This window comes from Naegleria gruberi (genome assembly GCF_000004985.1).
Source record: "Naegleria gruberi genomic scaffold NAEGRscaffold_1, whole genome shotgun sequence".
NCBI lineage: Eukaryota > Heterolobosea > Eutetramitea > Acrasida > Naegleriidae > Naegleria > Naegleria gruberi.
This window is the reverse complement of record NW_003163326.1, coordinates 912310-939903: the sequence shown is the minus strand read 5'-3', so window position 1 is coordinate 939903 and position 27594 is coordinate 912310. Positions and strand designations below refer to the sequence as shown.

The following is a 27594-nucleotide window of genomic DNA, read 5'->3' as shown; positions in this document are numbered from 1 at the left end:
CTTCGTCAACCAAGATTGTAAATAACTGTATTGATTAAAGAATTGTTTACCTTAAATTGTTACAGAAACACTATTTATTTATTACTCCCTAAGGCTCTAATTTCATTTAAAAATTGTCCACCAGTCAAAACATTTGTAGATCCATAGGTAACATTAATGGAAGTACCACTCTTGGCAATAAAGTGTTGGAGGAGATTTGAATATTCCATATAATTACCACCACCAACAACAAAGGTAATCACATCACTGAATCCATCTTGTGAATTATTTGATACATTGTGGGAAGATTGGCCAATTTCATCCATTCTCATACCAGGAGTAGTATTGGTATTTGTTTCAGGAGAAGATTTAGAATAAGTTTTGATTAGTGATTGGGAAGGTGGGAGTTTTGGATCAATAAATACAAACTCCTCATGTTCTGAGAGTTTTCTTGGTGTATTATTCACTATGGCATCAACAATTCTAGTGAGAGGAAGGGTAGTTCTATACTCTGATCCCTCACCATAATATTCATTGAGACCTGACGCAATACTCTTAATTTGATCCCCCAAAATTGAAAACTTTTTAGTCAAATTGGCAAGAGAAGAATTGTGTCTGAGTGATGATTCATTAGTACCTCTTGTCATACTGATGTGTCGTGTCATTTGTTTCAAGAATGCAATTTCAGGTAAAATATTTTCAAGGGATAAATTTGTTGCACCCTTGAATTCTTGACCTTCCTGGCTCAATCTTCGTTGTTGAAGGGTAAGTGCGTATTTTTCTAATTCCTGGCGAGTTATGAATTGAGGATCCTGGTTTAATCTTTCTTGTTGAATAATGTAGAGATAGCATACAAGAATGAGTCTCAACTTGTCTTCCAAAGTACCTTTTTCTTGCTCACCCTCCTCTGAAACATTCAACAGGGAGTGTAAGACTGCGGATTCAATCTTTGATTGTTTGGTGATAAGAGCCTCTTCGATTGCAACAAATTCATCTAATTTTCTCTTGTTTACCTCATGAAGGATAGCATAGGCAATATTGGTGTGCATGTCAACTCTGGTTCTTTCTTGTGACATGACAAATACTTCATCAACAGTATTCTTATTGAGTCCAGAATCTTCAGTGCTTGATGATGACTTCATAACATCTTCCTCACTCATATTTAATCCATATTTTTTGTTAAACTCGTTCAATTTTGCTTTGTGCTTTTCCAAATAGTTTGTTACATTTTGAGCTACTTCTTGGAATGGTTTGGTAGCATTTTCAATCCAAAATTCATCATCCAAAGCAATCTCATAGGTCTGTTCTGGGGATGAATTTTCAGAAACCTTCTTTCTGATTGGAACCTTAACTTGATTGGATTTCATTTGGAAAATGTCATGAATCATAGAACGGTATGTCCATTGGTGTTGTAAGCAAACTGTAAAATCAACTGTTCTGTCCATAATTATCAATAGTGGCCTATTCTTCTTTTTATCAACACTTGTTTCATTCTTTTGATTTTCTTGAAGAGGTGATTGGGCCAAATTCCTCAGAGTTTTTTCAACAGCTTCGGCAATAAATCTGGCTGGTTTTCCTTGAGCTGAGGGGCAGACAATAATTGGCATTACAAATCCTCCAGAGGTATTATTCTTTCCATTTGATGAAGACAAAATAACTGATGCAATTCCGTTTGCTATTTGATCCACAATTAATTTAATTTCCTCTTCCTTCTTGGTTGGATCATGAAGTTGTAATAAACAATTATCCAAACCTAGTAAGGAGAAAAAATCCTTCTCTAGGCAAATATAATTAACAAATTGATCCAAAACTTTTGAAAGTAAATGTGTTGATTCAGTTTGAACCAATTTGGTGGCCATCTTTTCCAAAATATCTCTTTTATAATTACTATGGCAAAAATTAATATGACAGGAGGCATAGAGCTCCCTTTCACAATCACTACAAATGCGATCGATATTATGTTGAGTTGGTTGAACAAAATAAATGGCCGGTGCATCTGCAATTGGTTGTCTCTTCTCTTCTAAAGGTCTAAATCAATTATCCACAAATCACAACAAAATAACTTACAACATTAAAGTCACTCCCATTGCTCTCAAATCTCCAACTTTGAACAATGGAGTAATAATTTCTGAACAATGTTTATCCATAATTAAAACTTTCCACTGTTGTACTTTTCGTTCTGTTAATTGATGTCCTAATTCATGACCCGTAAGAACATGATCATTGGATCCACTGGCTTTCTTCTTTTTCTTTTTACTTGATGTATTAGTAATGGCATCGTAGCCTTCAATATTTAACATGTTTAAAATACTCTCTTTTATATGATTAACAATTTCCGATCATTTAGATTATCAGACGTACCTTTTTGACAATCCATCAAATTGATGGATGCAACAGAAGACTTTGATGAGAGCATTTTTTTTGATGATTTTAAAACTTATGGTCGTTGCAGAGTTTTTAAAAACACGTGGCAAGTCGTGTCATCCATAGGTGGAACAAACTAATATTACTCTAAGGCTCCTAATAAATGAAAAGCATCTTATTCGATTCACTACACTTTTTGAAAATCAGTTTTAATAAGATGGCGCCAAAATTTAGTTTACGATTTTAAAAAAAAATGTCTTCCCCATCCGTGCCTAACAATGATGCTACCAGTTCGAGTCAAATATCTCAAGCTCCTTCACCATCACCAACAATTATCAACCCAATTCATGATCCGAAAGCTCTGTTCAAATACCCAACGTATGAGGACTATTTGGATGAAAAGATAAATACTAAGGACTTGTTTTATTTGGAAAATCAAGATCTTGCCAGAGCAATTATTGAAAATGAATATAAGAGATACAATATCTTATCTAGGGATAATTTTGAAGAACAAAAGAAAAAGTACATGTTGAGCCTAACCAACAAAACGCCAAATATGACCACAAACCTAATTTCAAATTCTGACCCAGGAAAAACAGATAAGTTGTGCTCTTTCGGAAAAGACCTTAGAAACTATCCTCTCTTGAATGAACTTGCGAAAAGAGAGGCTAAGGTTAGAAGTGGTAGATTGAATACTATTATTTTCATCAGAGATTACGATAAAAAAGGAAATGAAGTGAGTGGATATATCGATTATGGACACCGTCTCAAGAATGAAGATTTTGAAGAATATTTCAGTCTAAAAAAGAGGCTCATGCCAAAAACCTCTGACTTGAGCTATTACAATTGGAAGACTCAAACGGTTTCCTACAATAATAGTTCAACATTTCAAGTAATCGCCAACAGTGAAAATGGATTGTTTTTCAGACATAGAAGAGACAGAAAGGTCATTAGTGTCGATCCAAAAAGTAATAGTGATACATTGGCAAATGCTGACACAACCATGCAAACAGATGCCACAGTTGGTGATAACAGTGAAAGAAGAGTAATCAAAACAGATGAATATTTGCAAGTGGTACTTTACGAGCATAGACCAAGAAGAAAGAATTAATGATTTTGTACATAGTTCCTTAATGCTAAAAACTCCTTTGAAAAGACTTCTGGAACGTTTGCTTCTTCGTATTCTGAGTTGCTTGTTGATGTCGAAGATTTCATATTTCTTACAACATCCTCTCGTTGTTGTTGATTTAAATCTGGTGCATATCTAATTTGTTCGGTGGACATTGTATTTTCAGGTTGACCATAACATGATTTTGTAAAATCTTGAATAGAATATGGAAAATCATAATAATTATATCCTATTTCTTCCTCTTCTTCTGCCTCATTTTCGCTTTCATATTCTTCTCGTTGTTGTTTTTGCTCTTCTGCTTCCTGTTGATGACGATATAAGGCATCAAAGTGTTTCTTCATCACAGATTCCTCAATTTGTAATTTGTGAATATGTTCTGATAATTTTTTGTGTAGGCTATTTAAATAATTACTTTCTCTTTCCAATTCTGTTAAAATAAATACATGTTGTCCATAAATATTTAACTTGTCATAGAAATCGTGTGGTAATATATTGCTGTAAACTTTGGGAGTAGTTGCTTTTTTCACTTTCTTTTTTGGTTTTTCCTTTGTTGGTTCATGAATAATTTCCGAAATATTTGTTGCTGCACTAGTATCAACAGTTTCTTTTCTCTTTCTTTTGGCTTTGGAGTTGGTTGATGTAATAGAAGGGTTTGTGCTTGTTGATGCAAATTCCGATGTAGCAAGATCGCTCATTTTTTTGTTTGAAGTTTATGGTAGCTAATAATAGACAGTTAAAAGATAAACAATACAATTTATTTTTTACTGAAATAATCCTAAATGTGATAGCCACATCCTATTGCTTCTAACTTTTAATATTCTATTTGAAGATTCAAGCCCAATTTCAATCCAGACAAAGAACTAGCCCCAGAGAAATTCTTAGCAATAGTAACACCAACATTGAGCTTGTCATTATTCCAGAATTTTCTCTTTTCAATGAGGGCTGCAATTCCCTTTTCAGTATCAACTCTGAATTTGGTAGCATAATCTTCAGCTCCTGGTGGAGAAACACATTCAATACCAACAGCCATTTCTGTTTGAGTTTGTGTACTGTTGTAACGAAGTTGAGCACTAGCAGCCAAACCATAAATTCTTGAGATTTGGGTTGTGTAGGAAAGGTGCATATGCCCCAAAAGATCACCATTGAAAACAACAGTTGTCTTTTTCTGTGAGAGTGGTGAAACAATTCCAAATCTAGCAGCATAGGCCAAATTTCCTGGCATGTAATCACAAGCAAGAATACATCCACCTACATCCACTGCAATGTTCTTTGTTTGGTAAGCTCTAAAAAGTCCTGATAACAATGTTTGAGATTGAATTGGAGAAAACGATTGGAAAATATCTGTATGTGCTCTATTTGACTTGATAGAAAGAAGAGTTTCATTAATCCAACCTCTTGGTACTGCTGCTGATAGACTTGATGGTGAATTATCAATAACTGTTGGTAATCTCAATTCATGTTGAATAATATATGAATCGAGAGCCATCTTCAAACACATTGAAAAAGTTGTATCCGGATAAACATGAGCTCTAATATCCAAAGGAGCATTCATAATTTTTCTAACAATCTCATTCTTTTTTTCCAAATTTCCAAACAATGATTCAACATTAGGAGCCAAAAAAGAAGAAACAAGAAATTGTTTCACACTAGAAATTCTACGTAACATGAATGTAAAATTTTTCAACCCTTCATCATGGAATCTGAGTGGAATGATGAGTTGAGAAGGTAATTGATCAGATGGTACTTTTTGATTGGAATTTCTATTATCAAATCCTCCTTCTTGTTCCAATTGTAGATATGGAATATATTCCTCTTGTTGAAAACAACTTGTTGACGGAATCTTTTCTCCCGAAGATCCATTAGAAGACGATTTCATCACAATTTTCAAACCATCAACTCCACTTAAATATTTATGAAAAGGCCCTTCTCCACCTCCAGTTGTATAAATTGCTGTTTGTTCATCTCTCATTGTAAAATGGAGAATACTCTCGGCCCAGTAATCAACATATCTGTATTTGCCTGGATACCATGATGATGAATCATTTGCTGATTTTTGCATTTTTTATTTCTAAATTTGTTTAACAATAATCAATTTATTGGTTACCAATTTCAATCATCACATTCTTCATGCTTTCTGTTCTTTTGCACAGAAATAAAACCCGCCAAAAAAATGCCTGGAAGATTTTCTACTTCACCAGCTTATAATTCCTCTCACCAAACTCCCATCAATAACAACCACACAACCCGACAAGAAAATGTCGATTCAATAGGTTCCTTCCACATAGTCACCCCCGTAGAAAAATCACAAAATCAATTGGAAGGAAAGGATTGGGAGATGGCACCAACACCTCCTCAACTCGATCAGGAACAACCAAAATCACCAATGTCAAGTCCTGGACTTTCATTGCTATTGAGTCACAGTGCAAAACGAAATGCAACATCACCTCACATGCCAAGATATAGGCATGTCATTCCAGATCAAAATACAAATGGAGTCCAATTATTTTCTCCTTCCAAATCACCAAAATCTAAATTAGTGTTCAGAGATTCCAATAATTTTGTGGAAAATATGGAAGAAACTGAATCCTATGATCCACTTTCAAAAATTGAAAAACTAAGGAGAAGATTATCACTTTTAAAATCTCAAATCAAACACTCCACTCAATTGATTTCTGAAGGAAATAACTTATTGACATCACCAAATAAGAATAGGTCAGTAACTCCAAAAAAACAGACAACTCCATCAAAGTCCTCATCAATTAACGTATCCCAGCAAAATCAAGATGATGACATCTTCTTACTCGGAAAAGAATCATTTTCAACACCCTCAAAAAACCACAAAACCATATCCAATCCACAAGACGATTCAATTCGTGACAATGTTCCATCAACTCCATCTCGCAAGTTGTCAGCACTAACTCTTTCCACAGGTAAAAAATCTCCATCATCCTTAAAGTTATTAACTCCTCCAACAAGTGTGAGCAAACCCAAGTCACCCTCTTCTACAAAAAAGAGAAAAATTAATGAGATGGCTACCAATAACTCAACACCTAAAACACCCTCCAATAAGACTTTACAAAATCTTATTACCACTCCTAAATCTTCCCATACTAAGAAAGCAACATGCACTACTACTCCCCACTCCAAGAAGAAATCTCCTCAAGTTATTTCTACTAAATTTAATAGTGATGAAATTTTCACACCAATCTCAAAGAAATTGAAAAAGACAACAGACCTTGAAGAATCGTTTAATCTGGATCTTTTCAAAACTCCAACACCAGTCAAACCAAAAAATCCACACTCTATCAAAATTAATGCCATTCTAAGAAGAAGTCTTACTCAAGAAGAAGGAGAAACAATAAGTAGGAATATCTTTGAAGAGGAAGACGATGATTTTGTCTTTAGAGAACGTAAAAAAACTTGTCAGATAAAATAGATTCAATCTCAAACTTGTAATTATTAACAATTTTTTGAAATATTCACCACTCAGCTTGAATTTTGGATCTCCTTTACTTGCTTCAAATTTTTTTTCAACCAACAAAAAAATGCTGCAAAACAACAATAAGAGAAGAGGTCAAGGTGGTGTCAAGAGAAAGCAAGAACACGACATGGCAGATGAATCCATGGTATCCTATGAAGATATGAAGAGGGATAGAATGAATATGCAAGATGGTGATGAGGAAAAGCCGTTATTTAGCGTCGGACAAGAATATGTGGAGTATGATGATGGTCAAGAGGATTCTGCCTCTGAACCAGGTGATATGGTTGTCGATTTTGATGTTAATGCTCCAGATTTACAAAGTGATTACTATGGAGCTGAATTATACGTCAGAAATTACTTACAAGGAACTGAATATAATTACTTTGAAATGGCCGAACTTGTGTTAGGAGATGAAGCAAACAAAATTCCAAATCCACTCACATCTGTTATTAAAACAGCTTCAGATCCACAACAGCAACAACAACAACCTTTAATTGCCCCACCTTCTAATACATCCTCTCAAAATGCCATGAAGGATGATGATGAAGTTGATCCAAGCCAATGGGATTGGACCATGGATATGTATGGATTACTGTCGCTCTTAGATTATAAGCAACATAAGAAGAAACAATGTATGAAACAAATCAAAGCATTCGTTCTTCAAAAATGTCCAGATCAAGATAAGCGTGAAAAATTATGTGAAGTCTTTGATAATTCTAAATTGGGAATAATTGTTAACGAGAGAGTTATAAATTTACCATATGAAGTTGGTGGAATGCTCCATCTTAATTTATTTGAAGAATTAGAAAGAGAACAAAAAGAAAATGGTTTTACAAAATTCCAATACTATTTGATTATTACCAAAGTTTTCCACATGAGAAGTCCACTATCAGGACAAGTTAAGAAAGTCAAAGACGAAGCTATTTTCTACAAACCAGAAGAACAATTTTATCATGAAAGAGCCCTTGTTTCATTTGACTACCCAATCAAGAGTGAATACACTGAAGATGCATCAACCCTTACACTTACAGATGACACTTTCCAACAAGGTTTATGTATGATCATAGAGAGCTCCAAGGTCAGAAAGATCCTGAAGAAGATTAAGGAGCAATTACTGCCCAACTCTGCACAATCATCAACTGCAGACGAAAAGGATGATGAATAAATTGTGTCAAGTTGTCAATTTACCATAAATAATATACCCTTTGGTTTATTTTGACGTGTTAATTTAATGTTTGAAAGAGGTGGGAAGGAAGGAGGGGTGTGGTTGGAAGAAAGTACAAATCATATGATGATGTTATATTACTACTAAATCTACACAGAAATTATGATCACATGATGAAGAAATGTCCACATGAATTATTGTTGTTGTTGAGTCAAGAACTTTTGATATTCATTCTTGTGTTTTTCTCTAAATTCAGCCAAACTTTGTTGATATCTAGCTTCCATAGTATGGACTGGTAAATCTTGTTGTTTACGGTGTGGATTGTGTTCATAATAAACCCATAAATTGAAGGCTCTTTCATATTCGGCATCGTTCAATGGATTCAATCCGTAAGCTCGTCCAGCAACATGTTTTACAAATGATTGACCGGCAAGGAAACCCATAGCAGCAACAAAAATACCAGTGAGAGGTTGATATGATTTTTGATAAGCAGGAACACCAGCGACAAGACCCAAAACTGAGCCCACCTTCAAAGAAAGTTCAAAGACGTCCTTCTTCTTTTGATGGTAGTCGGCAAATTCTGGTACTTCTTGGCCGAATTGTTTTCCAAGTCTATGTTTTTCTAAAGGATTTAAAGTTGGTCTTGGCAAAGTGGAGGACATTTTTAATTTTTTTTAAATATTTTTTAATTGAATTGTTTTTTATGCTTGTTGCCTCCAATTATTTCCCCAACACTTGTCTACTTGATTTTCATCCCACCACAACTCAAGCCATAGCATCCACCTTATTCCTTGTTTCAATATTTATTTTCAGTAAGACCCATAGTGTTATATATTTGAAAAACATTCAGCAAAATGTATTTTTAAAACAATCGAAAAAAAATGCTTCCTTCATCATCTTCATCTTCGACAGCCAAGTCGAATTATTCGGAATCATCATACTCGATTACCTTTCCTGAGAATGTTTTTAAAGTAGAAACAATTACTTGGAGTGTAAAGGAGAATCAATGCATTCTTGCATATGAACCTTTGGGAAGATTGGTTTTTACTTCAACTCAAGGAATGAAGGAAGCCTTGACAATTGTTAGCGATCGATCAGGTTGTGTACAAAAACTTCTCAAACTAAATTCCAATCTGGAGCAAAGTAGACTATTATTGACAATTAAATGTTGTGATCACAGTGAAACAATGCTAGGTTTATGTCTCTTGTGTTCTGGAGATTGCTCATCAGCAACTATGACAAAAAAGTTATCTGGAGCACTTACTAAATTTTCATATGAAAGAGGAGCTGTATTCAATTTACCAATTCCTGAATTTGAAAGTGTACAAGAAGTGCAAACTTCTGCCAAATCACACATTGCACTTTTACACAATGTAGGATACACTATTGCCTATGAAAAAGGATTGGAAAGAGGAAAGGCCAACCAACAAAGATTAATTGAAAAGAAGAAGCTTTCACTTGTTTTGGATTTGGATCATACTCTATTACATACAATTAACGATTTTGAATATAGGAGAGAGCACCACAAGGTGACCTATTTTAACGATATTTACAATAATTCACCAGAACTTCAAAAACATATTCACAAATTTTTCATGAGAGGATCGTACCATTTTGTAAAGTTTAGACCTAGATTGGAGAGTTTCTTGAAGAGATGTTCAGAAATATTTGAATTACACGTATTTACACATGGTGAAAGAGCCTATGCCGATCAAATTGGAAAAATGTTAGATAGTTCAAAATCATTATTTGCTGACAGAATTTTATCGAGAGATGAGTGTCCAGATATTAACACCAAGACACTCAGCCAAGTTTTTCCTTACAGTGATAAATCAGTACTAGTTATTGATGACAAGACAGATGTTTGGAAGGATAATGTGGACAATGTGATTCAAATAGCTCCGTACGACTATTTTAGACGTATATTCGGTGTTCAACTAGATGTAAATAATGCACCAGGTAATGATGCTGATAGAAAGAAAAATAACTCTCAACAAACTCCAAGAACATTTAAAGTTATTGAGAATACTATAGATGATTACAATGATGACGATCAATTGGATATCATCTATAACCTTTTAGAAAAGGTTCACCTGGATTACTTCAACTCTCCACAGGATTTATCTGAGAGAGACGTCAAGGCAATCCTTAAAGAAAAAAAGAAGGATATTCTCAAAGGGGCTCATATTGTTTTCAGTGGAGTCATTCCTTTGAAACAACAACCAGAAACCCATATTGATTGGAAAATTGCTACAGATCTAGGTGCCAAGTGCTATACAGATATCACTCCCAATATGACTCACTTGGTGGCAAGGCAAAAAGGTACAGAAAAGGTTAAAAAAGCTGAAAATATGCCTGGTGTACATGTTGTAGATTTATCGTGGTTACATGCATGTTTAAAGTATTTGAAAAGGCAAAATGAGTTTGACTATTTTTTGGGTGATCACAAATTATACCCATACAGTGAAGCATTTTCTAAATCAAAACCAGAGATTGTACAATTTCAAACAGCCTGCTCTGAATTTATGACTTTGATTCAGAAAGAGTCAGCATTTCTGAGAGGCTTAAAGGCCAAAGAGGTTGAAATGGATTTGGGGAGTGATTCTGATGGTTCGTCTTCCTCAGATAGTGATGATTCTGGAAGCGATATGGATTTTTAATTAGTAGTAAATTAATTTCCACTTTATTAAAATATGAGCCAATGTTCTTTTAATCAATTCGATCATTTGCATTCTCATTTAAAGTTTTCGCTCAACATATTTTAATTTCCACAATATCTTGAAACTCTAATCCAACAAATTGAAAATAATTCATTTAGAGCCACCTAAAATTTGGAAAGAGTACACACGTGGCCTTTCCTTGAACTAAACCCATTGGAATAGGTCCATAATTATTTGAATCAATACTAGAAGAAGAATTGTCTCCTTCCACCCAAATATGTCCCTTTGGAATTAGTTTTGCTGTTTGTGAATATCCTTCGGAATTCAATCTTTTTGGTTGAAAAATTTCTCCAGGTAATGCCTTCACTCTTTTAACAGCTGTTGTTCTTGGATCCTCCGGTGAAACAAATACAATAATATCTCCAATTTTTAATTCTTGTTTATGATTCCTCACTCGTTTAATAACTATCCAATCACGAATTGAGCTCAATGGACTAGCATTCCTAGAGTAGGCTCCCCATTCCGAATTTAAAGTTGGTTTCATTGAAGCTCCATTTACACATCCCAACCAATATCTATCCAAAATAAAAGTCGAACCTGCATAAACACTCGTCGAAACAAAAACTGCAGGAAAGACAATCTCTCTCAATCTTTTCATTTTTTTAAAAAAAATAATTTAATAATTTTCATTTCAATCAAAATCTTTATGAGAACTTTTGGCTTAGGTTCTTCAAGTATCGAATGAAAAACTTGTTAATAAAAGCACAAGTTGTTTATATTGAAAGAAGCTTCTTTAAGAACGGTTTTGATGTCTTATCAAGAAGCACATTAAACTCAAGTTGTCCGAGAGGAATGTTTGTGGCGCCATAAGGAATATTAGTGCGATATTGAATAAAAAATAAAATTAAAAAAAATGGAACGTTCTCTGTTTGTTATCCTCCTCGGATTGCTCGTTGCAGGCTTGGCAATCAATTATAATTCCAAATATTCGACAGAGGTTTTTGCCTTTAGATCGGTATTTAATGGACTTGTTTATTTCAACAAATATTTTGGTATGAAGGAAGGTGATCCTACAACACAAATGTATGGTGTAACCACTCAAAATTGGAAACATTTATCTGTGGAAGCTCAAACTTATTTCAACTTGATCCGTTTTAACAATGCTAAAAAAGTTAATGATCCTGTTATTTTACGTCAAAATGTGAATTTAAATATGGCTCCTCCTATTAGTCTTTATAATGTATTGGAAAAGGAAGAAGTGTCATCACTCCGTAATTCAAAATTTGTTAAACTTCGTGATAGTTTTTATTTGGATTTTGGAAAATCAAAGACTGCCAAGACAATGTTGTTGATTCATGGTGGAGGTGGATTTGCTGGAGTTCATGATGGTTTGCAAATCAGATCTATTGTAGAATTCATGTCAAATCGTTTGAATAGTTCATTGTTAAACATTCTTTCTGTAAATTATAGAAAGATGCCTCTCACTGATGTTGAAAAGAAAGACAATAAGAATTTTGCTTCCAGTTTTTCCGAGCAAGTTAATGACGCTTTGGAAGCTTACAAATGGCTCATAAATGAAAAGAATGTCAATGCTAAGGATATAGTTATTATGGGTGACTCATTTGGAGCTGGTATTGCTTCTTCACTTTTGCTTCGTATAGCTGAAGATCAACAATTGGATATGCCTTCATCTGCCATCCTTATTTCAGGTGTATACGACCTGAGCGGACAAATGGCTGCTTCAACAATGAATGAAAAGAATAACCTCTTGTGTACACGTGAATTGTTGGCTGTCATGGAAAAACTTTATAAGACTGAAACTAATCTTTCCCCATTGAATACATGGAAAAATGCTAACAAGAGAGTTCACTCAACCAAATTATTGGCCGTCTACAGTAAGGACGAAGAGTTTACTGCTGAAAGTGTCAAGTTTTTGGAAGTTTTGAATGAAATTGAGCACCCATCTGTCAAGGTAATTGTTGATGAAATGATGCCACACATTTATCCATTGTTGAGCTATTATATTCCTGAAGCCAGAGCAACAATGCAACGTATTATCGATTTTATTGATGAATAAACGTTAAAAATACAAGAACTTTTTGTCAAGTGAAGTATATTAAGGTTTAGAAAGTAACACTAAAATACTTTTCCAGGTTTTTTCCAAAAGCTCCTTACAATATGTTGGACCTTGTGAAATTAATTTTGAAATATCTTCAGAACCTTCATTCAAGTACTTTAAAACTGTATCCTCCCCAATATTGTAGATTAAGAAAATAATAAATAAACAGTACAAGAACATTATACCAAGAATAGTATTCTTGGCACGTTCATCTCTCATAACTGAAACCTAAATGAAATTATAGCACATCTTAATAAGGTTAAACATACCTTGGCTAATTTTCTAAAATCTTCAACGTCAAAGCTTGCTAATTTATCTAAATTAGCAAATCTCTCCTCCATGGAAGGATGTGTTGATGTTAATGAGGTCAGTTTTTCTCTCTCGAAAAACATCAAGTGATTAGTAGAGTCTGATGTTGGCAGTTTTGAAATTGAGCTAAACGTTGGTTTGTTATGCTGATTAGATATCTTACGAAGAGCATCTCTAATATAGTAAGGATGAGTTAAAGCACCGGCAATAGCGTCTGATGCATATTCTCTGTGTCTGCTTACTGCCACTGATAACAATTTACCAGCCAAGAGTGTGACGTATGATAGTAAGATGATTAATCCAATAATGGCTTGGGAATTATCTTTTCCCTTATTGTTACTACTACTGGATTTGGAGCTATTGCTACTTTGGTTACTCTTTAAATGTCTGGTTAAATCCACAGCTATTGCAAAGGATGAAATCATTCCTGCAATTAATGTACCAGTTTTCATATCACCATTTAGTACATGTCCCATTTCATGACCAATAACACTTTTCAACTCATCATCATTTAGCATTGAGGCTAATCCTTTTGTGACCGTGATACAACTCTTTTTGATAGAGTATCCAGATGCAAATGCATTGGCTTCATCACAGTCAATCCAATAAACCTTTGGAATGGTTTTTAATTTAACTGAATTGGTAATTTCTTCAACCATTCTATAAACTCTGGCGTGTTCTGGAATTGTAGAGTTTGGTAAAATTTCAACTCCTCCCTTATAAAGTTATTTCAATAAGTTTGAATAAAAGCTCACAACAAAATACTTACCATTGATGCAGCAATATTGGAACCACTTGATAACATTGATGCAGATCTATTAAACAAAAGATAACAAGTTAATAGAGCAGCGTAACCAAAGCCAATGAATGGAATGTCCAACATTCTGAAAAGAACTTCGAATCCTAAAGTACCAAATGACGCCAAAGCAGAAAAGCAAGCCCAATAAAATTTGGTATCCTTATTTCCCTTATTAATCACTGATTCTAATAGAGCTTTTCTGAATAATTCTTGTTTTTCTGCAAATACTGCCTTTTCCAAATCCGTTTGTTGATTATTATCCATCAAAGAAGAAACTCTAGTAGAGAATGTTCTCATTATTTTTTCTCCTCTCAATGATAAGTTATTCACCTGTTGATCAACTCTTTTATAACAAGAGTTTGATCTTCCGATGAGTAATGTTGATGATCTAAACTTGAGACAACTGTTCGTGGTTGAAATTAGTTTTTTCATTTTTTTTAAAGTCCATATCATGTCTATCATTATAACATCCAGTAATCAAAATTCTGACTACATCAAAATATAGAATGACAATATTAAAGAATTGTTGCTATTACACGTGTATTGAATAATGAAAGTTGGTAAGACTTTTTAAAAGAAAAATAAAAAAAATGTTTTCATCACTCTCCGAACAATTTAAAGGATTTAATGCAAGAGAATTTTTGAGTCAGATTGTTTCTCTTGCTTTTGTGCTGTGTAGTGCACTGATTATTTGGAAATCCTTATCAATTTATACAAATTGTCAATCTCCGATTGTTGTTGTTTTGACTGGTAGTATGGAACCTGCTTTTTATAGAGGGGATATTTTGTTTCTTTCATTGAGCTCGGATCCTGTTCATATTGGAGACATTGTTGTTTACAAGTTGGAGGGAAAGGAAATTCCAATAGTACACAGAGTGATCCGATTGCACAATACTCACAATCAAACTAATTTATTTGAAGGAAAGGAGGATGAAAATGTAAAAATTTTGACAAAGGGAGATCACAACCCACACGATGATAGATATGGAATTTATAATCCAGGATTGCAGTGGTTGAATAGAGGACACATTGTCGGAAGAGTGAAGTCTATTTTACCATATGTTGGTATGGTGACAATTATTATGAATGATTATCCATCTGTTAAATACGTAGTTGTTGGTGTTTTAATATTATTGGTCCTTACAAACAAGGAATAATATTGTAAATTAAATTAATTAAATATTACTTAAAATTATTACCTTTTTTAATAAAAATAATAATTTATATTTATTTACAATTTCCTAGTTGATTTTAAATCTTATTGAACTGCAGTAATATAGTAAGTCAGGTAGCTTTTTGGGGCTTCATCCCCTTCACCATTCGATTCAAGATAGACATCAACAATGAGTGCTGTACCATCAGCAAAGATACAATTCACATCAGTTGGATTGGCATTATGGGCATGGAGAAGTCTAGAGAGTGATTTCAGCTTGACTGTAATCTCTGAAGTGTAAACTTCATTGATTGTGTTAGGAGGAGAGGCTTTAACATTAAGCCCCTTATAAATAGTTCTGATTGAAACTAATGTACTAGTCACTAATAACCTTAGTTGCCCTGTAGGTGATCCAGATACTTCTACTGTACCATTATGAGTTGATTTCATCTTATCAATAACAGATTTCATCTCTTTTAGTTTTGGTAAACTAATAATGAGCGGATTTTGACAATGTGATGAAAAGTCTGGTTCTACAACTTTGACTTGAATTTCCTCCTGTAAAAGTACTCTAATTGGAACATCTTGAACGACTGTCACAACATTTGAAGTTTCCTTTCCTTTTGCTACTTGTGTTTTAATTTCAAAGCTCAAATATCCAATTTCTTGTTTTTTTGTTAATTTTGCCACAATCGCAAGTGCATTATTGGCAGATTTTAAAGCTGCAGATAGATTTTTCAATTGTACTTCAATCACAATTTCATTTCGGAGTTTGGATTGTATCCTCATCTCTGAAAATAAATTTACAGATGGCACAACACCATGAACTTGAGTATTTTCACCATCAGTTTGTCTGGCGATCAGTATTATTTTATCCTTGCTGAGACGAATGATTCCTGTCTTGTCCACTTTTTCCATACATTGCACAATAGAGTATAATAATTTTTGATTGGTGAGGTTGGCTTTGAAACGCATTTTTTTTACTTGTTGTGAATTTATTTTTGTGTTCATTCTTTTAATTACTGGAAATTTGAACAAAAAATGTAGGTGATCCACATTGATTGGCATTTATTTTGGCGCCAAATACTACAAAAAAATAACCAAACCTCAACCACGAGTACAACATCCTTTATAAAAGCATTCCAGCAATATTATTAATAATGCCTAAAAAGAGAGCAGCATCTGGAGGAGCCTCCAAACGGAATCAAAACAATAAGATTGACCAATTACTTATTGAAATGTCAAAGAATTATACACCACCCCCACCAGAAGTTTTTGCCGAAGTTGAGGATAGGTGGGTTCTTGTAAAAGTAAGATTGATGAATTGGGACAATATGGGATTTCAAATTCGTGTTCGGGAATCAACAAATCTATACACTATTGAACAAAAAATTAAGGAAAGACATGGAGGAAGTGTAACTGGTGTTTCTTTTTGGAAAGATAGTGTGGCTCCAGGAAATGAAGTTGGAAATCAACCAGGAGATTTGAACAATACTTTAAAATCGATATTTAGATTTAACCCTCAATCAGGGCATTATGTGGGAGGAAAAAACAATTCTGGACCAAAAATTAATTTACAGCAAGAGGACGAACCTGAATTGCCACTTTCTTCAAGATCTGTAGATGCTAAGAAAAAGTTGAACCTTTTTGAAAATGTAATCACTGAAGAGTGTGACTATGAATGCTCCTTATTTTATGATTTCACGCCCTATGAGACGGATTGCCCACTTTTACAAACCTCTCCAAGATTGTCTGACGTAGTTAAGGATGATGATTACAAAAAGAGAAAGGGTTCTTCTGTACTGTAATATTCACTCTAGAAAACCTTTCTTTTCTTTGAGAATAAGTATATATCAGCTAGACAAACAATTATTCCATAACTAATTATAACTAAACTACCTGTAACATAGGATGCATCAATCGTATGAATAGATAAATTGAGTAAACCTGTCATAATATTCGCAAATAAAAATGAAAAAAGAGGATTGAAATTCATAGAATCTCTCACGTGACTTTGTCCTTTGGTAGGTAATTCCTTAGTGACACCTGACACCAAATAAAATAGGGCCACTAGTGTAATATTAAAAGATATGGTATAAATAACATATCCAAAGTTTGTCATCCTTCTAGATGGAATCAAAATTGAAAAGAGTAAATTAGTTTCTTGAAAGAATGAATAGCTAATTTGATAGTGATAGGTTCTGTCAAGGGAATTATTTGGGGATTCAATAAATTGATTACCTCCAAAATAGAAGAATGGAAGGAAGGTTAATAGTATGGTACATACAGAAAATATGGTCATTATTGTCAGATAGAATTTTGAATGCTTATGATTTGAGAAGGTAAATTGACCTATGCCAACACCCAACAAGTGTATTGAAAAATATCCCAGTATTGTACCAAAACCTTCCTTGTTTGCCAATATAAAATTGGATCTCTCTTTAAAGAGAATTACATCTTGCATGTTAAAGTATGAGAGTAGTATTTGTTGAGTGAATATACATAAAAATCCAGATATTATACTTCTCTTCCAATTTGATGTTATATTTACAAAATCTGCCACAATTGACAAAATCAATAAACAAGCAAGTGTAGTGAAAAAATTCCAATGAGTTCCATACTCTGTCACATGAGTTTGATAGTTTACAGTTTGGACAGTGAAAAATCTAAAGAAGGCCAAACAAACTAATGGAATGAGAGAGTGCATTATTTTGGAAATTGATAAATTTTGACTTGTTCCAGAGACTTTTCTAGCAGAACTGGAAACAATAGCTCCACTAAACACAAAGCTTCCAACTCCCAAATCCATTAAGGTGTATCCAAATGTTTCTGCTTTACACAATCTTCTCGGAAAGAGTGTAAAATCCACCATTAAAATGGCCATAATTGTTGACAATTGCATACTATGTCTATATTCTGATAAGAATTCTATGTGTTGTTGCTGTTGTTGTTGTTGAGGTAGAACTTGTTTCTCCTCAACATCATACTCTTCCTTCTTATTATTCACTTTTCCCAAGTATTTGAATATCAAGCATGTCACAATCATGAACAGCCACACACAAATCAAATTAATAGAAAAGGTCTTTGAAAAAACAGGTTCATTCAAAACAAATACAGTCTGAATGGCATAGTAAAATACAATTTTAAGAATAATTTCCAATCCTATCAGAATGGTATTGTTATTCTTCCAATTAAATCTTCGGATCAGAAAAACTTTTACAAATTGCTCCAATAATGGAACCAAAATAACAGAGAATGATAAACCAAATATTTCCAAGGGTGTAGTTCCTCTTATATTGGAAACAAAGTCCTCTTGTCTCTGTTTGTATTCGGTCGAGTGTTGCATTTTTTAATATCTAATTTTAAATATTAAATATAATATGTGTTTGAATTATTCTTTTACAAAAAAAATGGAAATAATACTTTCAAAATCATCACATCACTTGGTCAATCTCTTGTTGTGTGATTTTTTCGATCATGATCCGAAACAACAAACCATGTTGGAAAATTTATTGGTGAATGTTTTTAAAATTCCTCTCGATTTTATGAAGAGTTTCAAAAAGAATTTGAAGGATATCATTTCATCAACAACTACTACGGAGGGAGAAATAAATTCGCGTGAATTTGTGGAGCAATTATCTAATGAAAATGCTGAAAGTTTGGAATCACTAGTTAGGAGTAGTTTGAAAATTTATTTATTGTATGAACAAGCTAGGTTGTCGAAAGGATTAACGACAGAAATTAATTTTTCCTTCTTGGATGAAATTACTAAAGTTACATTACATTCACTAAAAAGTGAGCAACATGATGAAGAGAAAAAGAAGGCCATGTCCATCATACCAATTTTAATTCTGTCGGAATATTGTAATCATTTCAATCATGCCAAACAAATTGAACAAATTTTCAATTATTGTATGGATGGAAGTAAGGGGAATGATTTTATTGAAGTTTTGAGATTATGCTGTTCCGATTATAAAATTCGAGCTCTAGAATTACTCAAAACAGTGAGAGGCGTATTTGCATCGAAAAAGGTATCAAAAATTGAGGATTCTGTCACTTGTGGTAGAATTTTATTGTTTGTTGCTTCCGTACTTCCATATAATCATGATGCCTGTATCAATAAGGGTGGTCACTTTAACAAGGAGCATCACTCATTGTTGGAACAACAAATTTTAAATGATAACAATGAGGATTCAAGCAATACACAGGATGATTTTGAAATTTATTGGGGACTTCAAGTGCATATAATTCAAATATTGGAACTTCAATCTACACTTGCATCATTCTATAATAGTTATCCAAGAGGAAATGATGAATGTCCAAGTTGGAGTTTATTTTCGCGTGAAGTTGATAGAATATTGAAATGCTTGGACACTAGATTCACAACAAACATTCAAACCATGAAACAATTGAAGAAGAATAATCAATCAACCAACCACGAGTCAGCACTAGTTCAAGATTTATTTTCTCCTATCAAACTCTTAAAGAATAGAACACTATTCGATTTACAATTAGATGATGTTAGATTTAGGAGACAAGTACTAATTCAATTATTGGTAACAATCTACAGGTTGTTGGAGAAAAATTCAGAGCCATCCTTCTATTTGAGTGAACTCAAAACCTTGAAGGACAAAACTCTGAATGTCGTAAGAAAATACGATCCAGAATCAGTCACCTTACTAGAAACTATTCTCGACAGAGAACGACACTGGTCCAACTGGAAATCCAATGGATGTACACCATACTTCAAAGATCATGAATCCGTTTTCCCTCCATCAACTAAGGTTGATCAATCCTTCAAGAATACTGAAATGGCTAAATTTTTAACATGTGACATTTCTCAAGCATCTATTGATAAGTTTTTAAGGAGCTCGGATAATATTCTCAGATCGTATAATTTCAAAGATTATATTGTTCCTTGTGTAAAGGAAGAAATTCATCACTCGTATTCTGAAAAAATGGTTAACAGTAGCGTAGTATTTGTGTGGAAATCGTGTAGATTACTTTCAGAATTTGATTTGAAATATCTTTCCCTAGCTCTGGAAGACTTGAAGAAAGACCACACAAAGAAATCACAACACTTTTTGGAAACAATAAGTTTGGAAGTTTCTCCTCCAGAACCCTCCTCATCTGAAGGTAGTAACAATTATGAAAATTCTGAAGAACCAGAAGAGAATTCGAAAAAGAGAAAATCACCATCAGCAGAGGACGATGATGACAATACAAATGAAGCAAAGAAGGTTAAAACAGATACTGAAAATAATTTATAAATTAATGAACTTGTCTCTTCCACATCTCTACATATATTCCTTCATGTTTGGAAATTAACTCTTCATGAGAACCACACTCGGCTATACTACCAGTATTGTTCAAAACAATAATTTGATCAGCTCTTTGAATTGTTGACAATCTGTGAGCAATCATTATGGAAGTGGTCTTACCAAACAACTCCTCAATTGATTTCATAATTTCCTTCTCCGTATTTGAATCAAGACTAGAGGTTGATTCGTCACAACACAAAATCTTTGGAGACTTGAGAATTGCTCGTGCAATAGCTTTAGAGAATGCTGAGTTAAATTGAAACTTAATTACATACCTGTTCTTTGTTTTTCTCCACCTGATAATTTGAGTCCTCTTTCACCAACTGGAGTTTCTAATCCCTTTGGAAGACGTTCAATAATTTCACTAAGTTTTGCCTTACTAGCAGCCATTTTTATATCTTCCTCTGAACATCCAAGTCTACCATATTCAATATTGTGTCTGAGTGTATCATTGAATAATACACAATCTTGTGGAATGACACCGATATGTTTTCTCAAACTCTCCAAAGATACTGTTTTAATATCTTGCCCATTGATGAAAATTTGTCCCTCAGTTGGATCATAAAATCTATAAATGAGCTTCAAAATGGTAGACTTTCCACTTCCACTAGGTCCACAAATACCCATTGTTGTACCTGCTTTAACTTTGAATGATACATTATCTAGAATTTTTCTATTAGGATCATAATAGAATGAAACATTTCTAAATTCAATTTCAGTATCAGTTGGACCTCCAATAATCAATTCCTTGTCTGAGCTATCTTGCGTATCATTCTTTGAATCCAATAAGGTAAATAAATTCTCAATATCTGTTATGGCTTGAGAAGTTTCTCTATACATGGTACCTAAAAAGTTGAGTGGAATAGACAATTGGAAGAGTAATGTATTGACCATAACCAAGTCACCAACAGTTAACTCTCCTGTAGTGATCTTATTGGCAGTAATATACATGATATAAGTAAGAGCACAGGAAAAGATAAAAGTTTGTCCAAAATTGAGTGCACTCAAACTAGAGGCAATACTCAAAGAGGTCTGTTCATACTTTTTCAAGTGTTCGTCATATTTCTCAGATTCATATTTTTCATTTTGGAAATACTTGACAGTTTCATAGTTAATAAGTGAGTCAACTACCTTTCCACTAGCTTCATTTTCTGCCTTGTTCATTTGTTTTCTAATCTTGGTTCTCCATTGAGTTACAGTTATAGTCCATGCTGCATATAAAGTGACAGATCCAAGAGCTGTAAGAGCAAAACTAGGTCCGTAATTAATGTAAAATATAGCTGTTACAATTGATAATTCTAGCATTGTTGGAACAATATTAAACAATAAACTAGTCATTAAAAAGTTAATTCCTCTTTTTCCTCTATCCATAGTTGATGTGAGTGCTCCTGTTTTTCTTTGAAGGTGAAAGTTCAAATCCATATTCAATAATTTACTAAAAACTCCCAGAGAAATTAATCTGATGGATGCTTGAGTTACTTTGGCAAACACAGCTCCTCTCAATTCAGTAAAAAGAGAAGACAATGTCTTGGCAATACCATAACCAATAATCATTGAAATTGGACCCATTGTCATAAAAACAGCCGGATCCTGTATTATTGTTTCAGTGGCTGGTCCAAATGAATCTACTGCTCTCTTGAAGAAAAATGGTACTGAAACATTGAAAATTTTGGCACCAATTAGGAGTCCCATAGCTGCCACAACACGAGTTTTCAGAGATGAATCCCTTGGCCACAACAAGGAACTCAAATGTGTTAAAATCTTCTTTACATCTGTTGTAGACTCCTGATTATTGGCATTAGAGGAAGAATTTGCACTTTTACTTGTAACAGACGATGATGGCGCCGAAGAAGTATGAGCAGTAGACTTTTTTCTTGCAAATATGTCATTAATAGTACTACTACTATTATGTTGTACTAGAATATTTTGCCTACTCTTATTGTGATGAATTGATGATAATGATGACACTCGGAGAAGTGATTGTTGTTGTTTTAAAAAACTAAAAGGTTGCTGTAACCTTTTAATGGATAACCGTTTCATTTTTTTCAAACATATCAAACTCTAAAATAATTTAATTATATTAACATGATTTATTAATTATTACTTGAAAATATATTAGATTATTAAAAGAGTTTGTTATAATTCATGGAATAGATGAGAATATAACAACCTCTTTTCCTACTAAAAAAATGAAGAGAAAGACACCTATTGATTGTCAACAACAAACTTTGCAACCATCAACGAAAAGGAAAAATCAAGGAGAGGGCTCACAACTCTACTCCACACAACAACAACACAGAGAACAAGATAAACAGTACAAATGTGAACAATCGGTGCGATATAATTTGGATTTTAATAATCAGGATTGTCCTCTCGTATCGTGGTATGATTGGAATGAGTGGTTATTTGTAAAGAGGAATTTATTTTCGGATGATGGAGTTTGGATGAATAATAGCCCTACTAGGGAAAAGGAATCATTGAGAGAAAAATCAATTGAAATATTGGGTGTTTGGAAGAGTAAATTTAGGATTCAAACTTCCACAATAGTAGAATCGAGCTATTTATTCTTGGAAGCATTAAAGATCGATCAGAGGATTGATTCAAAACATAATAGATTGAATATTAAATCGATTAAGGAACAGGCTTTGAGCAATGCCATTGTTAGATTTGTCAATTTGTTCAGTAAGGATGGTAAGAAGACACAGTCATCTAGTTTAGCTCTTGGTTCAAGACAAGCTGATTGTCCAAAACTATTGGTGGATGTAAGAAATGAAATTTCACATAGAAAGTTTCCATCCATTGAAATTTTGGAAAATTGTGCCAAACAAGCTCTCAAATGGATGAAGACTAAATATTGGGATAACCAAGAGGAATACATTCTCAACTTTCAAAAGGAATGGATTCAATACTCTAATCAATACATTATTCAATTCAATAAGAGGAAGGAATTACCACAAGTTGAAGAGGCATTCGACAAGAAGGAAAAGCAAAGAAGGAAAGAAAAAATAGAAGCTGCCACGAAAGAATTAGAGAAAATTGAAGAAAGGATTCTTCAACACACTAGAGGACCCTCTTGCTCTTTCATCGTACAGTCATTTTTATTGGCTGTGCTAGTTTCTCCACAATATAATACTGCCAAGACGAAACCTGATCATATAGTGAATAAGCTCAGACCTCTCATTGATTTTCTGGATGAACGTTTGGATTTTATACCCCATTTGCTAAAGCAAATCATCATTTTAATTAGAGATTTTGTAATTTCGACTGAGAGTCATTCAATGTTTGTGTGTGGAGTGGAGGTTACATGTGAAATGATTGAGTTGTGTTTCTCATACTTTGACACGTTATTGAGAATTTTTACAAAAAAGCAAAAGACGAATTGTAGTGTTGTAGTGGGCGAATTGTCTCACCAGATAGAAATATCAAACAGCGAATTTTTAGATATTTTGAAAACGACAATGAATAAGCATGCTTCCCAGTATTTAAATAATCAATCATCAACTCTACAGTATGAATATGGCATTGGTTCATTTGACAGTGTACTTTCATACCATCTTTTAGATATTAAAAATATTGATAATCAAATTATTTAACCAATAAAACAGTTAAAAATTGAAAGTTTAATAATTGATTAATTTTTAATTATTTTATTAAAAAATGGACGGAAATAAAGAGGAAAAACATAAATCGGAAGAAGAAATTACACAAAATTACATCTCCAACCTTTTAACAACACAAAGCTATTTTAGTAATGCACCAGTATTATTTTCCAACAAGGAATACGTTCCAGAAAAACCATGTCAAGATTTGTTGCAATTGTTTGCTAAATGTGAACGTGAATATCAAAACAACAAGCCAGAAATAATGTGTGCTGAATTTAAAGAATCATATTTGGATTGTAGAAGACAATTTAATTCATTGAAAAAGGAAATTGAAGAGGAAAATCTTGTTAGATCCAAAGTTCTTTATTTTTATGATAAAAGTGCTAAAATTGTTTCTGCATCGGATCCACAAGGACCAAAAGTTGGTCAAGTCAAGGTTGACAATTAGATTTGAATGGAGAGTAATATGATGTTGTGGAATTGATTTTCAAGTGTACTGTGGTTACTATGACGAACTGAAATGAATATATTTTCAAAGTTTATAGGAATATGGATGAAGAATAAATAATAAATTTAATTAGTTCTTAGGTGACTTAAAGTCAGGCTTAGGGTGGATGATTATAGTGGCAATTATTTCCTCAGGAAATAGCTTTCTTTTGCATCAGCTTCTCTAGCTGGAAGTCCAAAGAATTGTTCATAAACTTGCTTGGTATTCACGTATTGTTCGTGCAGTTTTTTACCTTGTTCAATTAATGACTTGATTGTCTCTTCCAAATCAATTGAAAAATGTCTAAGCTTTTCATGAATGAAATCAATCTTTTGTACGTTTTCATGATAATAGAGAAGGTGTTTGTCAATTTCTTGTCGTTGCAGTAATAACTGTCTACTTTGTGTGATACCTTGACACAATTCAGAATAAGAACTGTTTGTTTGTTCTTGAATTTGATTAATTTCGGAAATTAACTTCAAAATGTCCTCATCTTCCACTGTGTTGGAAGCCTCATTATTGAGTTCCATAATATCTTGGTTTACTAATTTACAAAAAGATTCCTGGCATTCGGTTGGAATTTGTGGTTCGTTAAAGCAATACGTTTTTACAAATTGTTCAAAAATGTCAAATTGTGAATTTAGGGATTGAATACTCATATTGAACATTCGTTCCACAGCATCATCTAACATTCTATCAATTTCCTTTGCCTCATCTTTTGTCATATTAGGATTTGATGATATTATATGATTTAAAAGTGTTTGTTGAAAGTGGTCATAGCCATCCGAAATAAAAGCTTGTGCGATATTGTATAGATCCTCTATAATAGAGAGCACAGGACTGCCCATAAATTTATCAATAAATTCTACTTGCTGCGATGATGACAGCTCCATTTTATCATCCTGTTGTTGATTTTGCATTTTTTTTAAATAAATATATTCTGATTTTTGAACGTTAAAATTTTTTATTGGCGGGAAATGATGAGTTTAATTTGCATTTTCGTTTAAAATATGTTAATGATATTAATAAGGTTTAGAAGTCCAAATATAATTAGACAAATGTATCAATTTACTCTGAGTTTATTCTATTGATACTGCATACCATTCATGCTATTATTTAGAATGTTTTGAGTTTCGGTTGCTTGTTGTTGGGATTTCAATGTTTGCACTCCTGATAAGAGGAAATGTTTAAACTCTGATGTGATACGTCCATTCAAAGATATTCCAAGAGCATTCTCAAATCCTTTTGGATAAACTTTTCTGTTAGAACTTGTCTGTGGTTGAGCTGCTTGGTGCATGTCATCCTCGTCACAAAGTAAAAAGTTGTTAACTTGTTGATTACCCTCTTTTCTAGCTGATTTCGGTGTTTTTGGTGCAGAATTATCTTGTTTCCATTCATCCTTAAAGACCTGTTCTTGTTGAATAGCAGCCAATACTAGTTTTTTACAAAGTTCCACAATCTTTTCCTCCCCATAAATACAGCTTAATGAATTTTGATGAAGAGATGAAGCAATTTGTGGGTTAGTAAACGTTAAGGGACTGAATTGTGACACACTTCCATGAGCCATAACAATACCTCCACCTAATATTGAAGGACTTCCAATTGGCGGTCTTGATTGAGTGGTATTATTTGAAGAGCTAGGTGGAGCTTGCGAAACCAGATTGGTTTTTCTTTTTTGAGTCTTTCTTTGTGTTGCACTAGTTGAAGTTTGTGGTCCTGCTCCAGATTTTGTTTGTTTTTCCAAAACTCTATGTAAATCAGGACATTCATGATAGTTTTTGCAACCCTGACAACGACATTTTATGGTACATCTCTTATTGTTCTGAAAGCATTCACAATATCGTTTTAAACAACCAGTTTTTTTACAATTACATCCTTTTGCATTATTGTCCACGAATTTTGGTTGTTGTTGATGTTGTAATTTTAATTCGATTGGTTTTGCTCTTGTTGTTGGAGGCTCTTCTTGGTCACCCGAATCATCAATTTCAATATTGTTTTGATTGTCTTCCTCATCTTCTTCTTCCAAACTTCTTTTGGAGGAGGGATTTCTTCGTCTTTTGTCCAAACCTGTTGTGGCAAGAGATGGCTGTGAAGCCATATTCATGGATAGAAAATGTGTTGGTGGAATAGAGGTATGGATGGAAGGAAATGGATTCGAGATGGGAGAAATTAGTGAAGGGAAAGATTGTTGAGATTGGCTTGCCATTGTAGGTGTTGGTCCAAATGGCAGAATTGTGTGAGAAGAAGAAGAAGGTGAATTCATCATGTATGTATTAGGATGTTGCTGTTGTTGATATTGATGGTGGTGATGGTGTGGAATCATTGAAGCCGGTGTTGGATTGAAACCTAAACTAGGACTTGATGACATTCCAACTTGCATTGGAGGAGGTAGTGGAGGCGTGTTTGAATCTAATGTTGTGGACAGATTCATGGATACTCCTCCATTGTTGTTAGGAGTAGTCATAATAGAATAGCAACAACAATAAGATCACTCGGTTTTTAAATGTGTTTAAACTGAAAACACTGTATTTTTTTTTTAAATTTTAAATTTGGGCGCGAAATTTTAATAGTTGTTTATCAAAATATGAGAATTTATAGTCCAGATGATACTAATATTTTTGAGATTTAAACACAGATTTAAAAGTTAAATTAATATATTTAACATATTCTGTTTCTAATCAGAAAATAATAACTGTTTGTAACAACAATTGATTTAAATATTAAAAAAATGAAAATAATCAAAAAACCAGGTCAAGCACCTGCAGAGGAACAAAAACTTGCCAAGAGCGCAATCCCACTTAAAAAATCGTCTAGTCGTTTTCTCTTGATTACATCTTTGAGTATTGCCAGTATCTTCTTGGGTGCCGAAGTTGCCCACAGAATTTTGAAGCCAGATGTGACCATCAAGGTTGATTTAAAACAATCATCGGAAAAGATTTAACGATATAGTAGAGGAGTTGGAAATTGGTTTCATACTCTTGATATTCGGAATATTTTCAAATCCAATATTTAAAATTTTAGATGGA

At 33.5% G+C, this 27594-nt stretch overlaps 20 protein-coding genes across 20 annotated transcripts; 10 read left to right on the top strand and 10 right to left on the bottom strand.

The window, feature by feature from the left end:
* Nucleotides 1–64: 64 nt before the first annotated feature.
* NAEGRDRAFT_77784 (SEC1 family transport protein) lies at nt 65–2395 on the bottom strand (the record flags this gene model as incomplete). The annotated part of the gene is made up of 3 exons (XM_002683156.1): nt 65–2007; nt 2047–2293; nt 2341–2395. 3 exons carry the CDS (start codon nt 2393–2395, stop codon nt 75–77), a joined length of 2235 nt encoding a protein of 744 aa, XP_002683202.1. The 3' UTR covers nt 65–74.
* A 201-nt stretch (nt 2396–2596) lies between these two features.
* Nucleotides 2597–4165, top strand: NAEGRDRAFT_34729 (uncharacterized protein; the record flags this gene model as incomplete). Its single annotated transcript, XM_002683473.1, has 2 exons — nt 2597–3317; nt 3366–4165. 2 exons carry the CDS (start codon nt 2597–2599, stop codon nt 3452–3454), a joined length of 810 nt encoding a protein of 269 aa, XP_002683519.1. The 3' UTR covers nt 3455–4165.
* Nucleotides 4166–4214: 49 nt separating this feature from the next.
* Nucleotides 4215–5526, bottom strand: NAEGRDRAFT_77782 (uncharacterized protein). The gene has a single exon (XM_002683155.1). The coding sequence runs from the start codon at nt 5439–5441 to the stop codon at nt 4284–4286; it is 1158 nt and encodes a 385-aa protein (XP_002683201.1). The 5' UTR covers nt 5442–5526; the 3' UTR covers nt 4215–4283.
* A 116-nt stretch (nt 5527–5642) lies between these two features.
* On the top strand, nt 5643–6908 carry NAEGRDRAFT_61434 (uncharacterized protein; the record flags this gene model as incomplete). The annotated part of the gene is made up of 1 exon (XM_002683472.1): nt 5643–6908. One exon carries the CDS (start codon nt 5643–5645, stop codon nt 6906–6908), a length of 1266 nt encoding a protein of 421 aa, XP_002683518.1.
* A 172-nt stretch (nt 6909–7080) lies between these two features.
* On the top strand, nt 7081–8118 carry NAEGRDRAFT_45148 (uncharacterized protein; the record flags this gene model as incomplete). Its single annotated transcript, XM_002683471.1, has 1 exon — nt 7081–8118. The coding sequence occupies one exon, from the start codon at nt 7081–7083 to the stop codon at nt 8116–8118; it is 1038 nt and encodes a 345-aa protein (XP_002683517.1).
* Nucleotides 8119–8136: 18 nt separating this feature from the next.
* Nucleotides 8137–8780, bottom strand: NAEGRDRAFT_77781 (uncharacterized protein; the record flags this gene model as incomplete). The annotated part of the gene is made up of 1 exon (XM_002683154.1): nt 8137–8780. One exon carries the CDS (start codon nt 8778–8780, stop codon nt 8313–8315), a length of 468 nt encoding a protein of 155 aa, XP_002683200.1. The 3' UTR covers nt 8137–8312.
* Nucleotides 8781–8999: 219 nt separating this feature from the next.
* On the top strand, nt 9000–10778 carry NAEGRDRAFT_45146 (TFIIF CTD phosphatase Fcp1; the record flags this gene model as incomplete). Its single annotated transcript, XM_002683470.1, has 1 exon — nt 9000–10778. One exon carries the CDS (start codon nt 9000–9002, stop codon nt 10776–10778), a length of 1779 nt encoding a protein of 592 aa, XP_002683516.1.
* Nucleotides 10779–10932: 154 nt separating this feature from the next.
* NAEGRDRAFT_61430 (uncharacterized protein) lies at nt 10933–11436 on the bottom strand (the record flags this gene model as incomplete). The annotated part of the gene is made up of 1 exon (XM_002683153.1): nt 10933–11436. One exon carries the CDS (start codon nt 11434–11436, stop codon nt 10933–10935), a length of 504 nt encoding a protein of 167 aa, XP_002683199.1.
* A 255-nt stretch (nt 11437–11691) lies between these two features.
* On the top strand, nt 11692–12855 carry NAEGRDRAFT_61429 (uncharacterized protein; the record flags this gene model as incomplete). The annotated part of the gene is made up of 1 exon (XM_002683469.1): nt 11692–12855. The coding sequence occupies one exon, from the start codon at nt 11692–11694 to the stop codon at nt 12853–12855; it is 1164 nt and encodes a 387-aa protein (XP_002683515.1).
* A 257-nt stretch (nt 12856–13112) lies between these two features.
* NAEGRDRAFT_61428 (uncharacterized protein) lies at nt 13113–14302 on the bottom strand (the record flags this gene model as incomplete). The annotated part of the gene is made up of 2 exons (XM_002683152.1): nt 13113–13922; nt 13976–14302. 2 exons carry the CDS (start codon nt 14300–14302, stop codon nt 13113–13115), a joined length of 1137 nt encoding a protein of 378 aa, XP_002683198.1.
* A 293-nt stretch (nt 14303–14595) lies between these two features.
* NAEGRDRAFT_29338 (uncharacterized protein) lies at nt 14596–15162 on the top strand (the record flags this gene model as incomplete). Its single annotated transcript, XM_002683468.1, has 1 exon — nt 14596–15162. The coding sequence occupies one exon, from the start codon at nt 14596–14598 to the stop codon at nt 15160–15162; it is 567 nt and encodes a 188-aa protein (XP_002683514.1).
* Nucleotides 15163–15263: 101 nt separating this feature from the next.
* AM27 (uncharacterized protein) lies at nt 15264–16133 on the bottom strand (the record flags this gene model as incomplete). Its single annotated transcript, XM_002683151.1, has 1 exon — nt 15264–16133. One exon carries the CDS (start codon nt 16131–16133, stop codon nt 15264–15266), a length of 870 nt encoding a protein of 289 aa, XP_002683197.1.
* Nucleotides 16134–16318: 185 nt separating this feature from the next.
* Nucleotides 16319–16966, top strand: NAEGRDRAFT_61425 (uncharacterized protein; the record flags this gene model as incomplete). The annotated part of the gene is made up of 1 exon (XM_002683467.1): nt 16319–16966. One exon carries the CDS (start codon nt 16319–16321, stop codon nt 16964–16966), a length of 648 nt encoding a protein of 215 aa, XP_002683513.1.
* An 8-nt stretch (nt 16967–16974) lies between these two features.
* On the bottom strand, nt 16975–18504 carry NAEGRDRAFT_28895 (uncharacterized protein; the record flags this gene model as incomplete). Its single annotated transcript, XM_002683150.1, has 1 exon — nt 16975–18504. One exon carries the CDS (start codon nt 18502–18504, stop codon nt 16975–16977), a length of 1530 nt encoding a protein of 509 aa, XP_002683196.1.
* Nucleotides 18505–18568: 64 nt separating this feature from the next.
* NAEGRDRAFT_61424 (uncharacterized protein) lies at nt 18569–20428 on the top strand (the record flags this gene model as incomplete). The annotated part of the gene is made up of 1 exon (XM_002683466.1): nt 18569–20428. One exon carries the CDS (start codon nt 18569–18571, stop codon nt 20426–20428), a length of 1860 nt encoding a protein of 619 aa, XP_002683512.1.
* A 1-nt stretch (nt 20429) lies between these two features.
* Nucleotides 20430–22171, bottom strand: NAEGRDRAFT_60150 (uncharacterized protein; the record flags this gene model as incomplete). Its single annotated transcript, XM_002683149.1, has 2 exons — nt 20430–20713; nt 20755–22171. The coding sequence occupies 2 exons, from the start codon at nt 22169–22171 to the stop codon at nt 20430–20432; spliced, it is 1701 nt and encodes a 566-aa protein (XP_002683195.1).
* Nucleotides 22172–22668: 497 nt separating this feature from the next.
* On the top strand, nt 22669–24072 carry NAEGRDRAFT_45140 (uncharacterized protein; the record flags this gene model as incomplete). Its single annotated transcript, XM_002683465.1, has 1 exon — nt 22669–24072. One exon carries the CDS (start codon nt 22669–22671, stop codon nt 24070–24072), a length of 1404 nt encoding a protein of 467 aa, XP_002683511.1.
* A 64-nt stretch (nt 24073–24136) lies between these two features.
* Nucleotides 24137–24529, top strand: NAEGRDRAFT_61421 (uncharacterized protein; the record flags this gene model as incomplete). The annotated part of the gene is made up of 1 exon (XM_002683464.1): nt 24137–24529. The coding sequence occupies one exon, from the start codon at nt 24137–24139 to the stop codon at nt 24527–24529; it is 393 nt and encodes a 130-aa protein (XP_002683510.1).
* Nucleotides 24530–24711: 182 nt separating this feature from the next.
* On the bottom strand, nt 24712–25488 carry NAEGRDRAFT_61420 (uncharacterized protein; the record flags this gene model as incomplete). Its single annotated transcript, XM_002683148.1, has 1 exon — nt 24712–25488. One exon carries the CDS (start codon nt 25486–25488, stop codon nt 24712–24714), a length of 777 nt encoding a protein of 258 aa, XP_002683194.1.
* Nucleotides 25489–25652: 164 nt separating this feature from the next.
* Nucleotides 25653–27032, bottom strand: NAEGRDRAFT_61419 (uncharacterized protein; the record flags this gene model as incomplete). Its single annotated transcript, XM_002683147.1, has 1 exon — nt 25653–27032. One exon carries the CDS (start codon nt 27030–27032, stop codon nt 25653–25655), a length of 1380 nt encoding a protein of 459 aa, XP_002683193.1.
* Nucleotides 27033–27594: the final 562 nt, after the last annotated feature.